This window comes from Callospermophilus lateralis, chromosome 11, assembly GCF_048772815.1.
Source record: "Callospermophilus lateralis isolate mCalLat2 chromosome 11, mCalLat2.hap1, whole genome shotgun sequence".
NCBI classification, from domain to species: Eukaryota; Metazoa; Chordata; class Mammalia; order Rodentia; family Sciuridae; genus Callospermophilus; species Callospermophilus lateralis.
The window spans coordinates 45,436,812-45,461,157 of NC_135315.1; the positions used below are offsets into that span (position 1 = coordinate 45,436,812).

Sequence of the window (24,346 nt, forward strand, 5' to 3'; positions counted from 1 at the left end):
CAGAAAGGGATTACAGAATAACAGAACTAAGAATATATCTCCCCAAGAAACAAAAACCAATACAGGAAATCAGTGAGAAACGCAACACAGGGAAAACAAAAAAGTTGGTGCAGTCTCTTATCCCACACAACAGGCAATATGTTACTAAATAAAGTGAGTGGCTCCCAGGGTAACACACCTCACTACTCTATTCCTTCCTATCGCAGCTGCAGACTGAACAGGTCCAACGTACAGGATTCATTCTTATTTGGAAGGCTCTTCACAGAGAGGAGCTGGATCCTAAGGGATGATTTATAGAAAACCCTTACATACATTCCAGTTGGCTGGAACTCAGCAGCTGATTGCTCTCTTGTCTAAGTTGGTAAGGAGCCAAAGGAGGACTTTTCTCAGTCCTCTCTCTCAGGCTGGAAAATTCTCTAACACCAGAGTTCTGGCTTAAGTCTGGATATCAGGTTATTCATGAGATGCCAAAACTACATCTTTACATTGGCTTCGAGTACGTCTCTCAAGTACATCATACAGATTCCCACAGACCTCAAAATCATCTGGACATTAAGGCCAAAGAGACACAGAGACAGATGTAGTTTTGAAAATTCAGCAACATCAAAACAAACTTTAATAAATAATAAACCAATCTCAACAATTCTTAAAATGGTGAAACAGGCAACACATTCAATAAATGGTTTCCTTAAAAATTTTTATTGTACCCTACCCAAATACTCTCCCTACTCTCTTGCAATACTGCTGATTTATGCCATGAAAATCTATGAAATAAGTAAAGTTTGACAAGGTATTCTTGATCTCATCAAGCTTTTAAATCAGTTGTTCTCAATCAGAATAGTGTCTCTCCTCCCACGGAGTGTTTGGAAATGTGTGTGGGCCTTACTGGCATCTAGTGGGCGGGGCCAGGAATGCTAAACATCCTGCAATAGCTAGTCTGCAAAATGAACTGTCAGCCCAAAAAGTCCCTAACACCCTCATTAGCAATTACCTTCCTAAAGGAAGAACCTCAGCATTTACCCCTCTAAGCTTCTAAAGGAGTGATGGGCAAACTTTTTTTGCCAAAGTTCAGAGAGTAAATAGTTTAAGTTTCATGGGGTTTCTGTCACAATTCCTTATGTTTTAAAACAACGCCTTATATAAGAATGTAAAAACTATTCTTAGCTCATAGGCCAGTGGTAGCATTTTGCCCACCTCTGTTCTAGAGCATTATCTGATTCAATACATACTATTTATATCAATTTAAAAATGCTGAATACAGCCAGGTACAGGCACAATGGTGTGCACACTGTAGTATCATCTACTCAGGAGGCTGAGGCAGGAGGATTGCTTGAAGCCAAGAGTTTGAAACCAGCCTGGGCAACAGGCTGGCTCAAAAGGCTATCTTTGCAAGACCCTGTCTCAAAAAAAAAAAAAAAAAAAAAAAAAAAATTAAATTAAAAAAAACATGCTGATTAAAACAAAATCTGATGGAAAGTGTTATAAATAACTCCAATGATATATATGTTACGTTTTTTTTTTTTTTTGTAGTTGTAGATAAGCAGACTGCCTTTGTTTTGTTTATTTTTATGTGGTGCTAAGGATCAAACCCAGTGCCTCAAATGTGCTAGGCAAGTGTTCTGCCACTGAGCTGGAGCCCCAATCCCCTATTAGAGGTTATAATTTTAAAGAATGAAATAAGACCTTTAGAACTTAGCCTTAAGACCTAAGAATTGAGATAATGTGAGTTTAACTTCTAATCAATCTCTGATCACCCTCCTCCTTCTCTCTGTTTTCCTCTGCATCTCAACTGCTTCATGTTTTCTTCTGAATGTTCATTTTGAACACACTACTGGAAAAAGCGCTCACAATACCTTCCTCTCCTCTATTCAAAATATATTAATTTCTATTTGCCAAGCATGCCACTAAAAAAGTCTCTTTAAAATTAATGCTGTTAACATTTTCTAAAATATCTAAACCAAACCAAAGTCTGGAAATTCTGACTGGTATCTGGGTCCTGACTTTCCGGATGGTAACTAAAGTTCACATGGGGTGGAAAGTGGCCTGTGGGTAACACAGAATACACACACGCACGCGAACAGGATATGTTGGTAATCTGGCTTCCTGAGACCTGGTGAGTTGTGAGAGTTCTCATCAACACCCCTGGGGAAGATGAAAAAGCTTAAATTGGGAAATGATGGATTTTAAGAAAGTGTCCATTCTTAGAATTAGATTTCTGGCTAACATGCAATGAAAAGGTATACTTTTTTTGTTCTCCACATTTTAATTATTTAAAAATATAACATAAACACAAAAAATAAACAGAGTAGCTGAGAAGGCCTCTTCACAGTGTGGAAGCTGGTGTTTGCAGCATGGCTTATGTCACGTCTCAAGACCAAAAAGACGAAGAGTGTGGTTTTAGTGTTTAACCAGCCTTGACTGCACCCTGGCACTGTTTCTTCCCCTAGAGAACTTTGCTCTGTTAAAGAAACCACCTCACATCTTGAAGAAACAGATAGGATAAAAATAAAGCCCTTAAGTGGTTTGGTGACCGAGGTCATATGGGGTGTTAAGGGTCTGTAGGTAGGACCAGTGTGCTTTGAGAAACTTCCACTCACTGCCAACCACAAAGAGAAAAGAGACTTCAGCCCTAAGGTCTAGTAGTGGTCCAGGCAAGGAGCCCCAGTCCTTGTCTGTTAAGATTGCTCCTCACAGCATATTTCATATTATCATTATCTGAAAAACCAGGTCCTGGTTCTGACTTTTGATAGTAATCTCACCAACCTATTGCTTATGGCCTAGAAAAGAGAGTCAATCTGGAGTTGCCTCTTGTAAAAAGAAGCTCTTTGAACCTCTGTCATCACATTGCCAAATCTCAGTTCCCAGAAACATTCTTTCACAGAGTTTCTAGAGTGAAAGGTTTGTACTACAAATTACTTTATAAAAGTAAAGAACTAAGAAATGAGCTACGCATGGTGGCACACACCTATCATCCCAGCAACTACGAAAGCTAAGGCAGGAAAATTACAAGTTCAAACCCAGCTTCAGCAACTTAGAAAGATCCTGTCTCAAAATAAAAAAATTAAAAAGGACTGAGGATGTATCTCAGTGGTAAAGCATCCCTGGGTTCAATCTCTAGTACCAATTAATTAAAGAAGGTCAACTCACAACAGTAGCAAAAAACCACATGATGTCCATATTACATAAGAAATCCCTGTATCCTTGGGGCTAGGGTTGTGGCTCAGAGGAAAAGCGCTCGCCTAGCATGTGTGAGGCACTGAGTTCAATCCCCAGCACCATATGAAAATTAAATAAAGGTATTGTGTCCACCTACATCTAAAAGAATAAATATTAAAAAAATAAGAAAGAGAGAAAAGAAATCCCTGTATCCATGAGGCAAAAAAAAAAAAAAATTGACTTTCTCTGCCAGGATAATATAATTATGGGGCAATGAAATAATCGGATTATCACAGATAAAACATTTACCTACTAACACAGATTCCACACCCCTCTCATTTTAGATTAAATTAATGCTTATGTCAGCCAGAGAAAAATCAGGCCAAAAGCTTTTCCTAAGCTTCATAATGGTACTGGCTCTGAAAATACAAACTTAAAAGTCTTATGATAACAAGCTGAAGAACAAATTCACTGTAGTACAAGCAAGGCACATCATCTTGCCTAAGGCAGCTGAAATTCTTTTTTTTTTTCATTAGTCATTTTTTTTCATTTTTTTTATTAGTTACACATGATGGTACAATGATCTTGACATATACATTTGAATCAAATGGGGTATAATTTCTCATTTTTCTGATTGTACAGGTTGCAGAATCACATTGGTCTTACAGTCACATATATATTAACAGCAATAATATTCTAAATCTCCTATGGGACGTATGACTACACTGAGGGAGGGTGGAGGCATTAAATGTGTAACACTCACACATAGCCCCTTTCTTCAGCACTATAATGGAGGTGGCAGCAGTAGCTCAGGTGTATGCAAAGAGCACTGAAAAGCAAAACAAATGATGGGTCTGAAGGAAATGCTACCTGAATAACACGTTGTTCTTATTTTTCTATAAAGCCCCATACTACAACAAAACAAAAAAGCAAAGCTCTCAAGCAAAAGTAAGAGCATATGAGACTCTGTGCTACAGGCTACCTGGCCTAGGTTTTCCACAGTGAAGGTATGCTCCTTTGCTAACAAAATTTTACTTTGCTGAACTATTTTTATTTTTTAGTTGTGGATGGACACAATATCTCTATTTTACTTATTTATTTTTATGTGGTGCTGAGGATGGAACCTAGTGCCTCACGCATGCTAGGCAAGCAGTTATCACTGAGCCATAACTGCAGCCCCATTTTGCTGACCTATTGATTAAATGCCAGAAGAATACACTCATACTATGCAACCCTTTGTAGCCACATACTCAATATCAGAAAGAAAACTATCACTTGCCCCCCAAAAAAGTATGTGGGGGGACAACTATCATTCCCAACTTATAATCAAGCCTCTGAGAAAAACACAAGAGATTCAGGCAAGGGCAGCTTGCAAATTTTCAGGCAGAAACTATGATTCCCAAACCTCAGGAAACATCATCTTACAAATGAGTAAACTGAAATTCAGTCAGGTTAAGGAACATGCCCAAAGTCTTAAAGCTAATATCTGATAAAATGAGGACTTAAACACAAGGTTCTCCAAAGCCCAAAATGCTACTACTCTGCCCCTGACTTATACAATACTGGATAAAATTACAAAATTAATGAGAGCTACCAAACTGCTGGCCTCTACAAAGAAATAATGGACTTGAAGGCAATCACTCATAGAAGGGTCTCTGAAGTCCAACAGTAATACAAAAACAAGCAAAGGTAAATAACAGTGTATATGATAGGCCACAAATAATGTGAGAAAAAGAAAATTATCACATATATAACCACAAAATATATTATCCATTTAAAAATATTTCTTTACTTAAAATATTTTAAAAGAGGTTGAGCCAGATGAGGTGGCACACGCTAGTATGCCAACAACATGGAAGACTGAGGCAGAAGGATTACCAATTTGAGGCCAGCCTCAGCAACATGGTAAGACCTTGTCTCCAAATAAAATAATTCAGAGTTGGGCTTGTAGTTCAGTGGTAAAGTACCTTTGGGCTCAAACCCCACTAGTGCAAAAATAATAATAATAATAATAATATTAATTAGAAGTTGAGGCAGCTGGGGGTATACAGCTCAGATGCTTAGCATGCTCAGGCCCTGGATTCAATTCCCAGTGCCAAAAAACTGAGAGAGAGAGAGAGAGAGAGAGAGAGAGAGAGAATATGAATGAGAATATCTCATAAAAGATATCTAAAGAGATTTCTTTGAATCTCCATTCCTACCAATCTAGAAACCAACTCCAATATTACAATCCGAACTTTTCCACTTAAAACCCAGCTTTCCAAAAAAGTCATAAACTGTCTAGGCCCAGGTGGCCTCAAATTAATCCACCACTGCCCAATTTACCACTAGTTCAAAATATTTCCTCATGAAATGGACCCTTAAGATTCAATTTCAGGATAATATTCAGTTTATTAAATGTTTAACCTTTTTGAGTTTGCTCTTCATTAATCTTCTGGTGTCACTAATTGTGCTACTTTGATAAGACAGGAAAATAAAGATAACCATGCTGACCTTAATAACATTCTGGAATAATAATTAGGCATAGATTATTCCCTTCTGGCTTCCCAGGTTAATAGGCATTAGATATTTCCAATAGAAATGTTGTACTCTGTATAAATATGCAGGAAGAACATACACTAACAAATTAATAGTGATTCTCACTAAGTGGTAAAAAGGTACTGTTTATCTGCACTTTCAAATTTTTTACAAGATTCATGTGGTGTTGGCTTTGTAAATTTTTAATTTGGAAAAACAAAACTTTTTAATCCAAGCTATTGGCAATTTCTCTAACAACCAAGACACAGAGACACTAGCATGTTGGAGTTCAGAATGCCTAAAGCCTTATTTAAGAGGTGCCCTTAAACTTATTGAATCAGCAAACTATGGGGCAAAAACTTCAGACAACCTCCAACCCACCAACTTTAATGGAATAGTGCTACTTTCATTAATTACAATGCAGACATGACAAACACAAAATTCAAAAAACAAATTATTATTTCCACAATCCAGAAGTATATTACAGAAGACTAGCCCACTGACTTCCTCCCACATGTATCATAGTACCCATCAAGAACATGGCCCCAGGATTGGGTCTGCAGTTCAGTGGGAGAGTGCTTTCCTAGCACTGTGAGGCACCAAATTTGATCCTTAGTGCTGCATAAAAATAAACAAATAAAATAAAGGCATGTTACAACTATAAAAAATAATAAAATTTTAAAAAAGAATACAGCCCTGTAGAAGGCTCACTTACTCTTCACCACTCCAATGTTCTCATATTATCCCTCAACTCACCACAGAATTAAGTGCCCTGCAAATCCTCTGCTATTTCACACCTTCTCTGACTTTGCTCATGGAATACACTCTTCCCATTCTGACTGGTTCATTTCTCCAAGAAGTCTTCTAACTTCACTTTCCTTTTCCCCTTCCCCAACCCATGTCTCTGCTAGGTCTGAAACAAGGGACCTTCTCTGTATTTGACAAGCCTCTGTCAAGACACTCACTGTATTACACTTCAGCTTCATTATTTATGGATTTATATCTGTGAATTCAGTGAACTCACTAAAACTTTCTTGTAATTCCCAAAATCAATACGGGGCTTTTGTGTCATTCTTTGAATCACCTAACACACATCCCTAGCTGAAGTCAAACAAGGCAACTCTTTGCCTTCATGTTTCTGGTCACACTTTAAACAAATGTCCTTTTTGTGATCTACATAGGGTCACATTTTTCATATTCCTGTGCTTTTCGTTGATGTTTTCAAACAGCCGCTAAGCTTAATGCTTCTGAAGTGTTGTCTAATGTTCCTTAGTGCAAGAAGGCTGTGATGCACTTTATAGAAAAAATATGTATTGGATAAACTTTGTTCAGGTATGAGTGATAGGGCTGTTAGCAAAGAATGCAATGTTAATGAATTGATCATATATATTAAATAAGGTGTCTTTAAGCAGAAAAACATGTAAAACAAAGTTATATGTTTATCAGTTGACTAAATATGTTGTTACCAGAGCGTGAAGGAATCTAATTCTGATTTCCCTTATGAACAAGTTCCAATATTCACTAATGTAGTGTGTTTGTGGCAACTTATAGTTATTAACTATCAAAACCAACAAGAATCAACTGGATACACAACATTGCTTATGTATCTATTTCTTCCACTAGAGCAGAAGTTGACAAACTAGGCCCCACAGACCAAATCCAACCCATCATCTATATTTGCAAATAAAGTTTTACTGGAATACAACCATGATCATTCATTTATACATTGCATATGGATGCATTAGCACCACAACAGTATAGTTGCAACAAAGACCATATGGCCTTCAAAGCCTATAATATTTACTATCTGATGTTTCATGGAAAAAGTGTGCTAGCCCAAGTAGTAGACACCAAGCAATCTGAGAAAATAACAATAACAATGTTGTGTTTATTTTTACAATTCTCACACAAAGCTGGCACAACTGGTTAGATAAACTAAACTTTGATTTGGATCAACACTGGACCCTCCTACTTCCAAAAATTCAGGGGCAACTCATTAAATTCTCCAGACCTGTATAAGTTTTAAAAACAGACATTATTTAAAGAAATAAAATAAATAATGGTATTCAACAGAGGATGACCAAAAAGAGCACAACTTAGGCGAACAAGGTGAAGTAAAATATAGGAGATTCAAATAAGGCCAAATAATAGGTATATTAAGGCATGGTCCAGGCTGAACCCCAAAATATATTCAGAGAGGCTAAAGACAAGGAAAGTTTGACACTTAGCCAAATTCAAGGACACATTTCTTATCTAAAGACTTACTTTCTACATGTAGCACCAAGCATGTTGTTGTTAATAATGAGGTGGGAAAATGCTGGAAATGGTAAACTAAATCACTCTAGAACAAAACAATTCACTGAAGTTTCAAAGACAAACACCCATCAAAATCTCTCATTCTCAGATGCTCCGTTTTTCCCCAGCAGACAGACTTGTATTATGATCTATTCAAGATGCTGATAATGGAACAATCAGATCTAAAAGATTCTTAGTGGTCCCATCAGAGACCTTTACTTTGTGAAAATGATTTATATTTAATTGATTTATATTTTATAATTTAATATCTTTATTTATCTCAATGACTGTCAACAATAACCCATTTGCCATGCAGTACCCTTTGGTTTCATTTTCAAAAGGAGATAAAAAAGAATAGGAGGCACACCCACCAAATATTGCCCAGAACCCTGGCAACATGGCAGGCAACACCAACTTTGAGTGGACTACCTTGCAGGGGAAAGAGTTTAAAATGTGAACTGCAATAAGATGCCACTTGTAGTTGAGGTTGGCAGTCCGTCCCCAGGCTGGATATTCAACCCAAACCACATCTCAAGGCTAAAAACCAACAACCCACAAGCTAACCTCCTACAACCATTCAGAGAGAGAGAGAGAGAGAGAGAGAGAGAGAGAGAGAGAGAGAGAGAGAGAGAGATATCCAAGCTCATGCTTGGCAAAGGACAACAAACTAGTTGAGACATTATTATCATTACTAATAACCACCTAAAGCCAAGTTCTTTTTATTCATGAATCTGAATTTTACTAGTTTGTGCTAGAAACTCTCTAGTAATTGCTAAAGGAGCAATTCCTATTAAAGCTAATCTCACCAAGCCAGGCATAGTGGTACACACCTATAATCCTAGTTACTAGGGAGACTGAGGCAGGACAGTCACCAAATTTGAGCACAGCCTGGGCAATTTAAATAACCTTGCCTCAAAACAAACTTTTTTTTTTTTTTAGAGAATTTTAATATTTATTTTTTAATTTTCGGCAGACACAACATCTTTGTTTGTATGTGGTGCTGAGGAGCGAACCCGGGCCTCACGCATGCCAGGCAAGCGCGCTACCGCTTGAGCCACATCCCCAGCCCTCAAAACAAACTTTAAAAAGGTTTATGGGTATAGCTCATTGATAGAGCACTTGCCTAGCTTGTGCAAAAGCCCTGGGTTTAATCCCCCAAATGGCAAAAAACAAAAAAACTAAGCACCTAAAAAAAGGTCAGTTAATAAAAACAAGCAATACACAAAAATATTTAAATTACCTAGATAAGTAAATAAGTGATATACATCTTTGTAAAAAAAATATACAGTCATGCTGAGAACATACTAAAAACATTCTTAGATAAATGAAATACAGTCAGTTCTGCTATAAAGCTCATTTTGAAAATGTGAATTGATTCAATTGTGATCAATATATTAAGGAACATTTTGAGCATAACACAAATTTTGTGTTTGCTTATGCATAAATGTGTTCAAAAGAAACAGGTGAACAAAGGAAAAAGTTCCCATCTGAATTAACATGAACAAAAATAAATAAAACACATGAACAAACCCTAAATATCTACCAGCTAACTCAGTTCAACACATGAAGATGTGATGTTCACATCTTATGTGTGTCCTGCCCATTCAATTTCACGTATCTACCGTGTCACAGTGACTCATAAGCTGCAACTCTTCCAAATTCCACTTCTACAAAAAAACTTCATGTCTTTTTCAAGGTAAATTAGTTAATGTAGTATTTACATCCTTCTTTTCTTTTTTCCCCCTTTTTCTGAGAGCAGTTTTTTTTTTTTTTCCTTTTTTTTCCCCTTGTGTCCTGGGAACTGAACAGTGGGGCACTCTACCACTTATTACATTTGATTACTTTTGCAATTTAAAAAATTCCCTTTAAAGACAAACATATTTGTCCTGGGATTTTCATGGAGTGAGGCAGGAAGATCACAAATTCAAAGTCAACTTTAGCAACTTAGTGAAACACTTAGCTACTAAGCAGACCTTATTTCAAAATAAAAAGGGCTGGAGATGTCATCAGTGGTAAATCATCCCTGGAGTTCAATCCCTGGTACCAAAAGCATAAGTAAATATAAATACTGGGAATAAAAATGGTATTGGTCATTATACAAATCCAATTATACTATCACCCAGCTTAAAATGCTCAATATTTGAAATCCAAATGTCTCACTATTTCTGAAAGAATCTAACCCTTATGACCTTCTCTTCATTGTCTTCCTCTCATTTGTATACTCAAGATTTATTTAGAATCTCCTGTATGCACACACTGGGGATAAAGAAAAGAACAAAGTACTTTCAAAGTACTCTCATAAAGCCTTCAATCTAGCAAGAGAAAGATCTTAAGTAACAGCAGCAACAAAATGACACCTAAAATTACTTAAGTAGAAATGGGAATCATAAAGGAGAATTTAGCCAGTCTTGGGGCTCAGGAAAATCTTCTCTGAAAAAGAAGATTTTCAGACCTGAAAGATAAATGAGAATAGGACTGAGAAAGGCAGAAGAAATAGTAAGAAGAAATGGACTGTTTGGGAAGACAGAATATATAATAGGCAGGGGTTAGAGAAGAGCTTGGACCTTTCAAGGAAGAGGTCAGAGGAGAACTGGAACAAAGGAAAGAAGAAAGGTATAAGAAGTAGTATGAGCCAGCTAAGCAACCTAGTGAGACTCTGTCTCAAAATAAAAAATAAAAAGAGGGGCTGGGGTTGTGGCTCAGCAGTAGAGCACTTGTCTCACACATGCGAGACCCTGGGTTCGATCCTCAGCACCACACAAAAATAAATAAGTGAAATAAACATACTGTGTCCAATTACAACGAAAAATTTTTAAAAATAAAGTAAAAAAATAGGGGCTGGGGTTGTGGCTCAGTGGTAGAGTGCTCGCCTAGCATGTATGGGGCACCAGGTTCAATCCTCAGCACCACAATAAAAATAAATAAATAAAGGCACCATGTCCATCTAAAACTAAAAAAAAAAATAAAATAACAATAATTTTTTTAAAAAATGGCTGGGGATGTGATACAGTGGTAAAGCACCCCTGGGTTAAATTCCCAGTACCAAAAAAACCTAGTAGTAGTAGTGGTAGTAGTAGTAGTATGGGCCAGATCATGTGGGGTCCAATAGACTATCAAGGATTTTTGAACCTAATTCTAAAAACAAATAGAAAGAACTAAAGACTTTAAGTAGGAAGGTAACATGATCAGAATTATGCATCTGGAAGCTCATTTGGATTACTTCTAAAAAGAAAGACCTGAGAAGAACTAGGAACAAATGGGGAAAGACCATGAGGAACTCCTTTTAATAGTATGTAGATTACTGAAATGATAACTTGGAGGACTAGGTGATGGCAATGAGAATGGAGAGAAATGGATGGCTTAAAGTTTAGGTTTAAGAGTAGATTCAGAGCCAGGTGCAGTGGCGCACACCAGTAATCCCAGTGGCTCGGGAGGCGGAGGCAGGAGGATCGGGAGTTCAAAGCCAGCCTCAGAAATTTAGTGAGGTGCTAGGCAACTTAGTGAGACCCTGTCTTTCATAATACAAAATAGGGCTGGGGATGTGGCTCAGTGGCTGAGTGCTCCTCAGTTCAATCCCTGGTACCCCCCCACCCAAAAAAAAAAAGAGTGGATTCAGGGCTGGGGAAATAGCTCAGTTGGTAGAGTACTTCCCTTGAATGCACAGGCCCTGGGTTCAATCCTCAGCACCACCATCAAAAAAAAAAAAAAAAAAAAAAAAAAAAAAAGTAGATTCAATAGCACTTGGTATTGACTCAATGTGGGAATGCAGGGGAAAAAAAAAGGTAAAGGATGACTCAAGTATCTAGCAAGAGCACACATCACATCTTACTCTCCAGCTGTACTGAATTACTTGCAGTTCCCTAAGCCTTTATGCTTCTCTCATAAGTACAGAAGCACCCTTACATCACCTTTTAGCTGCAAAATGCTGCCTCATCCTAGCCTTCACCAAGCATGCCCAGACCAGATGCTCCAGCTGTATGCTCCCATAGTCTTCCCTCACCCCATGCTTGCCTTCATTACAGCACTTAACACACTATGCTGTGATCACATACAGTCATGTATCACTTAACTACAGGCCTACATTCACTTTCAGAAATGTACCATTAGGTAATCTCATCACTGTGTGAGCATCACAGAGTATACTTAAAAAACTAAGACAAATACAATATAATTTTATGGGACCACTATCATATATGTGGTTTGTCACTGACGAAAATGTTGTTATATAGCACATGACTGTATTTATCATTTTATCTTCCCTATGGGACCAAATGCTCCTGAGTTAAAAGATCATTTCTGGTTGTTTTAATCTCTATAATGCCAATGTCTACTTCTCATCAATCTGTAATTCACAGGGACAGAAAAAGCAAACTGAGTTCTTGGGATCTACTACAAGAAAGAAAGAAAGCTGGAACCTGACCAGGGCTTTAAAAAAAAACAGATAAAAACAGCACTGTGGTTATCTTAATGGATAAAAGAAGAGCTAAAACTACAGGTTTTTTTCTTCTCAATGCTGGGGATCAAACCCAGGTGTCACACATGCTAGGCAACCACTCTTACCGCTGAGCTATAACTCCAGCCCCAAAACTACAGAATTCTTCCTCAAGTGCTAGTAGCTTAGAAATAAAAACACAAACTCACAGATGTAAATTTTAAAAAATTAAGGAAAATGGTTCTCCTAGGGTAAAAAAAACATATATAAATAGTGTCAGGTGGTGTTATATACACCTGGAAAATTAGCAACTCAGGAGGCTAAGGGAGGAAGATCACAAGTTTGAGGCTAGCCTCAGCAATTTACAAGGTCCTGTCTCAAAATAGAAAGGGTCAGGAATGTACAGTGCCCCTGGGTTTAATCCCTCATAAGGTTTGGATGTGAGGTGTCCCCCCCAAAAGCTCATGTGTGAAACAATACAAGAAGGTTTAGAGGAGAAACGATTGGGTTATGAGCCTTAACCCAATCAGTGAATTAATCCCTGATGGGATTAATTGAGTGGTGACTGAAGGTGATTAGGGTGTAGGTGAAGGAGGTGCGTCAATGGGGGTGTGTGCCTTTGGGTATATATTTTTATCAGGTGAGTAGAGTCTCTGCTTTCTGATCATCATGTGAATTGCTTCCTTCCACCACACTAATCCACCATGAAGTTCTGCCTCACCTCCAGCCCTAAAAAATGAACCCAGCTGTGTATGGACTGAGGCCTCTGAAACTGTGAGCTGCCATATAAAATCTTCCTCCTCTAAAATTGCTCGTTGAGTCTAAAACAATCCCTAATTTCTGTCTCTTTCTCGCATTAACAATGTTTTTACTATAAAAAAGTAAAATGATTAATAAAATCTATGGGTCTAATGAAAGTTCACATGCTGAAAATGCCTTCTGAGATCAACATAATAAAAATAAACTCACATAAACTTTTTTTTTTTAATAGTACTAGGGATCAAACCCAGGGTCTTGAGTATGCTAGACATGTGCTCTACCAATGAGCTACAGCCCCAGCCTTTATGACATTACTTAAAAGTAAATAAATATCTTATGAAAAAGAGAATGCTAGAAAAGATTAGTTATAGGCTGTGGTTGTAGCTCAATGGTAGAACGCTTCCCTGGCATGTATGAGGCACTGGGTTTGATCCTCAGCACCACATAAAAATAAATAAAATAAAGGTATTGTGTCCATTTACAACTGAAAAAAAAATGTAATAAAAAAAAGAAAATTAAAAGATTAGTTACATACTTTTAAGAAGGATTCCCAACCTAAGGGCCAACATCAAAGACAGACACAATAGGCTTTCTCAAATTGTCCTTTGGTACTTTCATTTTTTAAAAAGTTGGATAGCGTAGCTAATCCAACAGAACAAGTTATCTCTTACCCAAAAGGCTGCCAGTTTGAGGCAGTACTATCTAAACTAGGAGAGGGAAGCAGTAAGAGATTCTACCACAGCAGCAACTCCAACATGCTTCTATAACACATGAATACGGGGCTCCAAGCATACTGTAGTACACAGGAAGTGGTAGTTTAATTTATAAGTAATGACTGCTTTCCAAGTCATTCACAAAACAGCTAAAAACTAAGAAGGATAAAGGAAGACAAACAGGGATTTTAAATTAAACTCCAAAGGGGGCTGAGGATAAAGCTCAGTTGGTAGAGTGCTTGCCTTGCATGCACAAGGCCCTGGGTTCAATCCCCAGCACCAAACAAACAAAAAAACATACAAACAAATAAACCCCAAAGGAGTTAGGCACAGTGGTACACATCTGTAATCCTGGCATCTTGGGCGGCTAAGGCCAGAGTATCGAAAGTTTGAGGTAGGCCTCAGCAATTTAGCAAGACCCTCTCTCCAAATAAAAAAGAAAAAAAGGGTTGGAAATATAGCTCAGTGGTAGAGAACCCCTAGGCTTGATCTCCAGTACTCTCAACACAAACACCCAAAAAATATCCAAAGGAAAAAACCCTCCTATCTCACCACTTTTGACTCATTCTTAGAAAAACATGCCTCCAACTTCAAAGAGAAAATAAAAAACAAAAGGCGCTTTCTCCCACAATGCCCACAAATTTACCTGCATCCCTAGATTAATCCCAAATTCATCCTTTCCTTCAAGCATAAGAAAGGATCTCTTGCCCTCTGTCAAGCCAATCTCTTCACCTGTACTCTAGATCTTATTCCCTTCCAATCCTATGCAAGGTCTTCTTTCTCATATCTTCAACTTATTTTTCATTCTATGTTCTTTAATTCTAATAACAAGTCAACTCTCATGGTTTCATTATCATCTACAAAAAGAAACGTTCAAAAATCTTCATCTCTGGCTTAATCAGCTCTCAATTTCAGATACCTATTAGCTTCTGAATATCTCTACTGCAGTGTCCACAGGAATGATAAAAAACAGGTCTAAAATTAAACTCATAATCTTTCTACTAAGACCAGCTCCACCTTTATTCCCTATCTCAGGGAATGGACCATCATCTATCTAGTTTCCAAACTACAAACCTAGTGTTATTATTATTATTTTTTTTTTTTAGGGAGGGTGGTTACTAGGGATTGAATTCAGGGGCACTTGATCACTGAGCCATATCCTCAGCCCTATTTTGTATTTTATTTAGATACACGTTCTCACTGATTGCTTAGTGCCTTGCCATTGATGAGGCTGGCTTTGAATTCATAGTCCTTCTGTCTCAGCCTCCCAAGCCATGAGAATTACAGGAATGTGCCACAGCGCATGGCTAGTGCTATTCTTAACTCTTCTCTCCCTGATCTCTCCAAGTCCAATCAGGTTCTTTAGATTCTACCTTATTAATATATCTGTTCAATTCTTATATCTGTTCACTTTTCTCCATCTCCAAAGCCATTTCTTGCTTCAAGTCCTTTTCACATCTCCCTTGGATTAATCTCAAGGCACAATGAACCAGGTTACACTTTTCCAAATCCAGTGCTCTCTCTTCCTAACTTCAGATCTTTGCAAATGCTATTTCCTTTGCTCTGCCTGTTCACTCTTCTGTGTTCTTCACTAGAATGCTCACCTTGAGAGCAAGGGGAGAACTTATTCACTGCATCTTTAATGCCTGGCACACTGCAAATATTTAATAATTATTTATTGAAAAAAAGAAACCTTCTATACAAGGTTGTGATTTCCTACTGTAATTTCTCCTGGCTTTGAGAAAACCAAAACCCAGCCCAAGAGTTATAAGAATAGGATAGATCAGCCTAAAAGGCTGATGACAAACTAGACTAACCAAAATACCCATGCTGCTTCAGTTAATTTTCTAAATGTAAAGTCAAGCAAGAGAGAAAAAAATTAAATACAAAATCAGCTCAGTACAATGGCACATGCCTATAATTCCATGTACTTGGGAGGCTGAGAAAGGAGGAGTGGAAGTTCAAGGCCAATTTGGGCAACTTACCAACCTGTTCTAAAAATAAAAAATAAAAAGTGCTGAGGGAATAGCTCCATAGCAGAATTCCCCTGGGTTCAAACCCCATTACCAAAAGAAAAGGTACAAACTCCCAAAGAATCTTAACATGACATCAGTGATGCACAACTGAAAGCAACGAAGTTCTAATCCTACGTTTACTAAATTCTACAGTGCCACATAGTGGTAAGAGAAGAAAGCAGTAAAGATAAAAGACCTGTAAATGGGAAGGAAGTAGACATAAGGGAGCCTCAAGTGATTGGTGTACCCCGCAAAGAGTGGGAATCATCTATAGAATGCTTCATAGTTATATGAGCTGCCTGTCTTGGCCCCACCCCAGTGCACCCCACTCCATGCTGTGCTGCCCCACCCAGGACTGCCCTGGGGTTTAACAGAGCTAGTTTTGCTTACTGCATCACTCTTACTTACATCACTGGGACTCAGGCTGCCCAGCCCATTCTCTTGCTCAGAATCCTTCCCAGACTCAGTGCCCTGAGAGGACCTGGGATGGGATGGATGAATCCAGATCTCCAGGCGAGTGGTGTCATCTCCAACATGCCGGAAAGTAGATTTCTTTCCTTTTCGCCATTGATCAGGGCTCAGTTCAAATTCTTCGTGTTGCTTCTTTTCCATCTGTTCTGCCTATAGGGCAGACAGACACACCAAGCTCAGACTCTTCTGGAACTCATCTACTAAGAGCAGAGCCCTCACCTATATTTGTTGCCTAAAAACTATAAAAAAGTAAAGAGTATAATACAATATCAAAGTAGCAGAGTATTATCTGCTTTGTCGCAGAAGTTTAAATTCTATGAACTCAATGCTTTGGAACATGTACACCATCCAAGGGCCCCTGATAGCTTTCACTCTGTGCAGCGGCTGACTGATTACCACCAGCACAGCCTGATGCAACCACTTGAGGACATTACTAGTCATTCCCCTGAGAATGAAGAGACACAAAGGGAAATGCATTTTCCTAGGAACGAATGATTCTCTACATCTCCACTTACCTTTCGTTTGGTCTCTTCAAACAAGCTCATAAGACTCTCCTTGGCAGTCAGGATAGGGTTGCTGGCAGCTAAACTGCGCATGTAGTAATACACAGCATCAAGCTTCCTCCTCTGCACAAAGAGGCCAGAGACACTCAGTCACCCAATATTCTTCCCAATGCCAACACAAAACACCAACCTAGGAAACTTTACAATCTCTCTCAGCCTGTCCCCCAAGCTATCAGGAATTCTAGTAAGAAAATCAGAATGCTATCCATGGGAGATACATAATGCTATCCACGGGAATTACACAGGGGTCTCTTCTTGCACAACACAGAACAATATCTTACAGGCAGAGGACCTCCAAGAACCAAGTACTCATATGAGGGAGAAAAGAACAAAAAAAAAAGTTGGGCACAGTGACACACACCTATAATCATAGCCACTTGATCAGCTGAGGTCCTCAGCAACTTACCAACATCATATCTCAAAGTGAATATTAAAAAAAGAATGCTCGCTTAGCATGCATGAGTCACTAGGTTCGATACTCAGCATAAAATAAAGATATTGTGTCCACGTATAACTAAAAAATAAATACTTAAAAAAAAAGACTGGAGATATAGCTCAGTGGTAAAATATACCTGGGTTCAGTCCCCACTCAGACAGAAAGAAAGATAGAATGTCTGTCTTAAAATATGAACATCAATTTTATTTTGTTCTTAGAGAAAAAATGTTCAGGTCTGGGGTTGTGGTTCAGCGGAAGAGTGCTCACCTAGCACGTGTGAGGCCCTGGGTTCGATCCTCAGCACCACATAAAAATAAAATATAGGTATTGTGTCCAACTACAACTAAAAAATATTAAAAAAAAAAAAGAATGTTCAATTCACTTTAAATTTCCTACTGTTACCAGAGTTAAGTATGGTCTAATGAAATTAGGGGCCAGACAAACCTGAGTTCAACTGACTCATCAGGAGTTGATTTAGAGATTTTGGAAAAGTTACATAATAATCTTCCTGAACTCCCATATCCCCACCTTTAAAATGGGAATAATACCACCCACAGAGCAGTATCCTCAGGTTTAGACAGTATCTGTGATGTGCTGACCACGTGACTTACATTTAGCTGTAATTAATGATGCTGTCATTGTTATAATTTTTTAAATAAACAATTGGGTAAATATCTTATGAATATTATTCAAAGAATTCAGCAAATAAACACTCCAAGACCCCTTTAAAAGCAATTAATATGGAAAAGTAAAGGAAGCTGGGCATGGTGGCACACACACAGTCTAAAGGAAGAGAACTGCCTGAACAATATAGCAAGACCCCATCTTGAAAGGTCAGGGGGGCTGGAGATGTAGGCCAAGTGGTAGAATGCTTGCCTGGAAAGCACAAGGCCCTGGCTTCAATCCCTAGCACCTCAAATAAATAAATAAAATTTAAAAGGTGGAGGGGGCCAGTAGGTGCTGGAGAGCTAGGGGTATAGCTTGGTGGTAAAGAACTTCTCTAGCATGTACAAGGTACATGGCAACATGGAAGAAAGAGAGGAGGGGAGAGAAGGAAAAAGGATCATAAAGAAGGAAAAACACCGAAAATCACCGAAACAAAGGGGAAGGATATTCAAAAGGTTTTACTCTATTACTTCATATGTAGTTTCAATATTTTCTGTTGTCATTCTTTAAAACTCTCATCTGTATTCATCCAGCATGTTTAAAGGTGTACTTATTTCTAAGGTCAACCACCTGAGTCTGAATCTAGTCCTATCACTTATTAGGTATTTATTAATCAAGTTCCAGAGAGGTTTCCTTATTTGTAAACTGAAGATATTTACACAAATATGGCTTCTAGAAAGATTACCTTTTCATAATGTATAGAGTTTAACAGACTGGCCCACCATTGTAGCCAATTAAGCAGTAGCTATTTTTAATATTATTCCAATTCATACTAATCTCTACTTATACCACTCACTTGATTTCAAACTGTATTTTATCTATTATGTTTTTTCATATTCAAATGTTTCTGAAATTGTGATATAACTTACAATCAATATCTACCATTATGTGTTATTTTAATTTGCAACATTTTTCTTAGTGGAACACCAAATAATGGAACATCTAACAATCAATTACATATTTTACCAAGTCTAATTTGTATTACTGTCTATACACCTCAACTGTCTTCTCAACAAAGCTTTTTTCAGAACAAAACCCAAATCATATATTTTACCACTCACATCATTTCACAAAATTCTGTACATAGCATATTCTCAATATATACCCAATTCACTAAATGACCGACAGGAGGATACAGAAAAGTTGGGGAAATGTTAATAGACAACTAGGATGAGAGGAGACAAAAGAGAAACAGAAAAAGAACCTTTAAAGGCAAGCTAATCTAGAACAGAGGGCTATCAAAGAAAAAAATATCAATTTAATTAGAATGTCAAAAAGCCATTGAGGGAATTCAGCAAAGTTGTTGTAAGATCACACAAAAAAATATAATATGCTATCACAATGAATAATCTGAAAAGGAAATTAAGAAAATAATTCCTTTTGCAATAGCATAAGGAAAAAATAACATAATTAGGGTTTGGGGACATTGCTCAAGGATAGGGCATTTGCCTCCCATGTTAGAAGCCCTGGGTTTGATTCGAAGTCCCAGCTACTTGGGAGGATTGAGGAGAGAGAAATACTTGAATCCAGGAGTTTCAGGTCAGCCTGAGCAACATACTGAGACCCTGTCTCAACAACAAAATTCAACATTATGAAAATGCAAATCAAAACCACAACTCAATATCACTTCACACCTATTTGAACAACTACTATCAGAAAATAAGCCAGGTGCAGTGGCAAACACCTGTAATCCCAGCAGCTGGGGAGGCTGAGACAGGAAGATTGCAAGTTCAAAGCCAGCCTCAGCAAAAGCAAGGCACTAAGCAACTCAGTGAAAACCTGTCTCTAAATAAAATACAAAACAGGGCTGAGGATGTGGCTCAGTAGTCAAGTGCCCCTGAGTTCAATCCCCAATACTCCCCCCACCAAAAAAAAGAAAATAGGGCTAGAGTTGTGGCTCAGAAGTACAGTACTTGCCTAGCATGTGTGAGGCAGTGGGTTTGATTCCAGCACCACATACATAAATAAATTAAATAAAAAAATAGAAAATAATTAAGTGTTGGAAAAGCAGAGAAACTGGAACTCTTGTGCACTGTTGGTAGGAATTTCAAATGGTGCCACTGTTTTAAGAAACCACATAATTATTTCTTTAAAAATTGAAAATAGCGGGGCTGGAGTTATGGCTCACTGGTAAGAGCACTTGCCTAACATGTGTGAGGCCTTGGGTTTGATTCTCAGCACTGCATATAAACAAATGAATAAAATAAAGGTCCATAACATCTAAAAAAATTTTTTTAAATTGAGCTAGGCACAGTGGCACATTGCCTATAATCCAAATGGCTTAGGAGGCTAAGGCAGGAGAATGTAAAATTCAAAGCCAGCCTCAGCAACTTAGCAAGGGTCTAAGCAACTTAGTGAGACCCTGTCTCAAAAATAAATCTTAAAAATGGGCTGGAGATGTGGCCCAGTGGTTAAGCAACCCCAGTACCAAAAAAAAAAAAAAAAGAAAAAAAGAAAGACCTGGACATGGTGGCACATGCCTGTAATCCCAGAGACCCAGGAGGCTAAGGCAAGAGGCTCACAAGTTCAAGGCCAACCTGGGCAACAGAGCTAGATACTGTTTCAAAATAAAAATACATAGGAGTAGTAATGTAGCTCAGTAATAAAACACCCCTGGGTTCAATCCTCAGTAACCCCCCCCCAAAATTAAATATGACCATATAATCTAGTAATTCTAATCCTGGAACCATACCCAAAATAACTGAAAGCAGGGTCTCAAAGAGAAATTTGTACACCCATGTTAATCAGAGCATTATTCACCGTAGCCAAAATGTAGAGACGCAACCCAAATGTTCAATGACAGAGAATGAATATAGAGTAATCCATTCCAGAAATAACTAACTCATAAATTTTAAATTACATGTCATGTAAATAGCAAGGTAAAATCTCTTTTTAGTATACATGTTGTTGCAATTATTCTGCTTTATCATTTGTTAAAGCTGTTAATTTCTTAGTGTGAGTTACAATTAAACTTTTAATATAGGTATCTATGTGTAGGGGAAAAAAAACATGGTACATACATCTAAGGGTTCAATACAGTCTGCAGTTTCAGCATCCACTGAAGATCTAGGAACATATCCCTCAAGGATAACAGAGGGTACTACTGTACAAAATGTGGTATTTACATACAAAGGAATACTCCTCAGTTTAAAAAGGAGGAAATTCTGACATGTTACAACATGGATGAACCTTGAGAACTTTTGCTAAGTTCAGTAAGTTAATTATAAGAAGACATATACTGTTTGAGTCCACTTATACAAGGTATCTACAATAGAAAAACTCAGAAAATAGGAAGCTGGTTGCTAGGGGAAGGGATGTGGGAGGATGAGGAGATGTGGTTTAACAGATGTATACAGCTGTGATTTTGCAAGATGAAGAGAGTTCTAGAGACTGGTGGCACAAAAATATGAATGTACTTGACACTACTGAAGTACTGCATTTCAAAAGGGGATACAGCTCAGTGGTACAATGCTTGCTAGTATGTGTGAGATCCTGGGTTGACCCCAAGCACCATAAAAATAAATAGATAGATAGATAGATAGATAGATAGATAGAGGTAAGAGCCAGGATACAGCTCAGAGGTTGAGTGTTTGCCTCATAAATGGGAGGCCTTGAGTTCAATTCCTAGCACCTGATACAAATAAACAACAAAAACAAAAAGGATAGAAAAGGGCAAGACAAATAATTTTTTTGTTATGTGTATTTTACCACTACTAAAAAAATTTTTCTTAAATTATTTCCAATGAGCTTGAACAGACACTCTCCAAGCGATAAACATGAAAAGATGCACGTCATTAGTCACTAGGGAAATGCAAATTAAAACCACAATGCAACAATACTTTGTACTCACTAGATTTGGGGATATCAACAAATTTATTCTAAAGTTTACAGGGGAAACTGGGTGTGGTGACACATGCCTATAATCACAGTATCTAGGGAAGCTAAGGAAGGAGAATCACAAGTTCAAGGCCAGCCTCAACAATTTAGCAAGACCCTGTCTCAAAATTTTAAAAATAAGGGTACGGATATAGCTCAGGGATAAAGCATCTCTGAGTTCTACCACAAAATAAATAAATAAAGTTCATATGAAAAGGCAAAAGAATACCCAATATAACACTGAAGAAGAACAAAGTTGAAGACTGATTCTACCTGACTTCAAGGTAAACTGAAGAGGGGTGTGGTGGCATATGCCTATATAATCCCAGTGACTTGGGAGGCTGAGGCAGATGGATGTTAAATTCAAGGATAGTCTTAGCAAGTTAGCAAGGTCTTAAGCAACTCAATGAAACCCAAAATCATACTGAAAAATAAAATGGGCTGGGGATGTGTCTCAGTGGTAAAACACCCCTGCATTCAATCCCCAGGACCCCTCCCTTAAAAAAAAAAAAAGATATACTCTAAAGCTACAATAATCAAAGACAGTGTGGTGTTGACCCAAGAACAGATTATTTGGATCAAAAGAACAGAATAGACAGCTCAGAAATAATCCCTTAAGAATAAAGTCAAATGACAAAGGAGCAAAAGCATTCAATGGAGATTGGCCTTTTTGAGAAATGGTTCTGTAACAACTCAATCTCCACATGCAAAACAAATCTATACTCAGACCTTATACTTATCCCAAAAATCAACTCAAAACAGTTTGTAGACCTAAACTAAAAGTAAAATTATATTATACAATTCCTAGAATATGGGTTTGGTGATGACTTCTAGATACCCACCGAAAGCACAATCCATATAAAGAAAAAACTTGCAAGTTGTATTTCATTAAAATTTAAAACTTGGACTGAGGTTGTAGCTCAGTGGTACAGTGCTTGCCTAGCATGTGTGAAGCACTGGGTTCAATTCTCAGAACCATATATAAATAAGTAAAATAAATGTCCATTGACAACTAAAAAAATATTTTAAAAAATTTAAAACTGCTCTGCCAATCACTGGGAGAAAATACTGTAAAACACATATCAGATAACAGACTAGTATCCAAAAAACTACTAAAATTGAATAATAGGGAAAAAAAAAACTTTAAAAATGGGCAAAAGATCTGAACGGCTTACCAAAGAAGATATGCACATAGCAAATAAGCTTATGAAAAGATGTTCAACTTCTAATTCATTAGGGAACTGCAGTAGCAGAGGACTGTAATCCCAGTTACTTGGGAGGCTGAGGAAGGAGAATCACAAATTCAAAGCCAGTCTGGGTAACTTACAGAGATCCTGTCTTTTAAAGGGCTAGGGATGTAGTTCAGTGTTAGAGTACTTGCCTAGTATATACCAGACCTTGGGTTCAATCCCTAGCACTGCCAAAATGATGAATGAATAAATAAAATTTTTAAAAAATTTAAAGGGCTAGGGATTTAGTTCAGTAGAAGAATGCTTGGCTAGAATGTATGAGGCCCTTAATTTGATCCCTGGTACCACCACCCCCCAAAGAGGGAAGGGGAGAGATATTCTACTGCACAATTATTAAAAGGGCAAAAGTTCAGGTTGGACACCATTTGGTCCAATTATCCCACTCCTCAAGCATATATCTAAAAGACTTAAAATCTGCATAGTATACTAACAGCCATATCAGTGTTTATAACAGCTCAATTCACAATAGCTAAGCTATGGAACCAACCTAAATGTCCTTCAACAGATGAATGGATAAAGAAAATGTGGTACATATATACAATGGAATTTTACTCAGCCATAAGAAGAATGAAATTATGGCATTTGCCAGTAAATGGATAGAACTGGAGACTATCATGCTAAGTGAAATAAACCAATCCCCAAAAAACCAAAGGCAGAATGTTTTCTCTGAGATGTGGATGGTGACTGATAACAGGTTGGGGGGGCGGGGGATGGGAAAGACAGTAGAATGAATCAGACATAACATTCCTATGTTCATATATGAATACTCAATCAGTAAACTCCATATCATGTACAACACAAAAATGGGAAGTTATAATCCATGTATGTATACTATGTCAAAATATATCCTACTGTCATGTCTAACTAAAAAGAATAAAAATTTTTTTAAAAAAATTCAGACTGGGTTTTAGCTCAGTAGTAGAGTACTTGTCTAGTATGGGCAAGACCCCTGAATTCAGTCCTGGTGGGGGCGAGATAGTAAAGATAAAACATAAAAAAACACTGCTTATTCCAAATGCTCACAATGATGTGGAACAACAGAACTCTCATGTGCTATTAACAGGAATGCAAAATGGTACAGCCTAACTTTGGAAGACAGTTTGGTGGTTTCTTACAAAGCTAAACATATGCTTACTCATATGATCTAGCAATTTTGTGTTCCTTCACATCTACCCACATGATGTGAAAACTTATATC

The 24,346-nt window shown here is 37.7% G+C and overlaps 1 protein-coding gene across 3 annotated transcripts in view; it reads right to left on the reverse strand.

The window, feature by feature from the left end:
* Smg6 (SMG6 nonsense mediated mRNA decay factor) overlaps nucleotides 1–24,346 on the reverse strand; it is a 227,107-nt gene that overhangs the window by 186,425 nt on the left and 16,336 nt on the right. For all 3 annotated transcript variants that reach the window (XM_076869133.1, XM_076869134.1, XM_076869132.1), the window contains 2 exons: nucleotides 16,874–16,984; nucleotides 16,296–16,508 (listed from right to left, as the gene is read on the reverse strand). In XM_076869133.1, coding sequence (XP_076725248.1) covers nucleotides 16,296–16,508; nucleotides 16,874–16,984 — 324 coding nt within the window. The remainder of the gene's footprint in view (nucleotides 1–16,295; nucleotides 16,509–16,873; nucleotides 16,985–24,346) is intronic.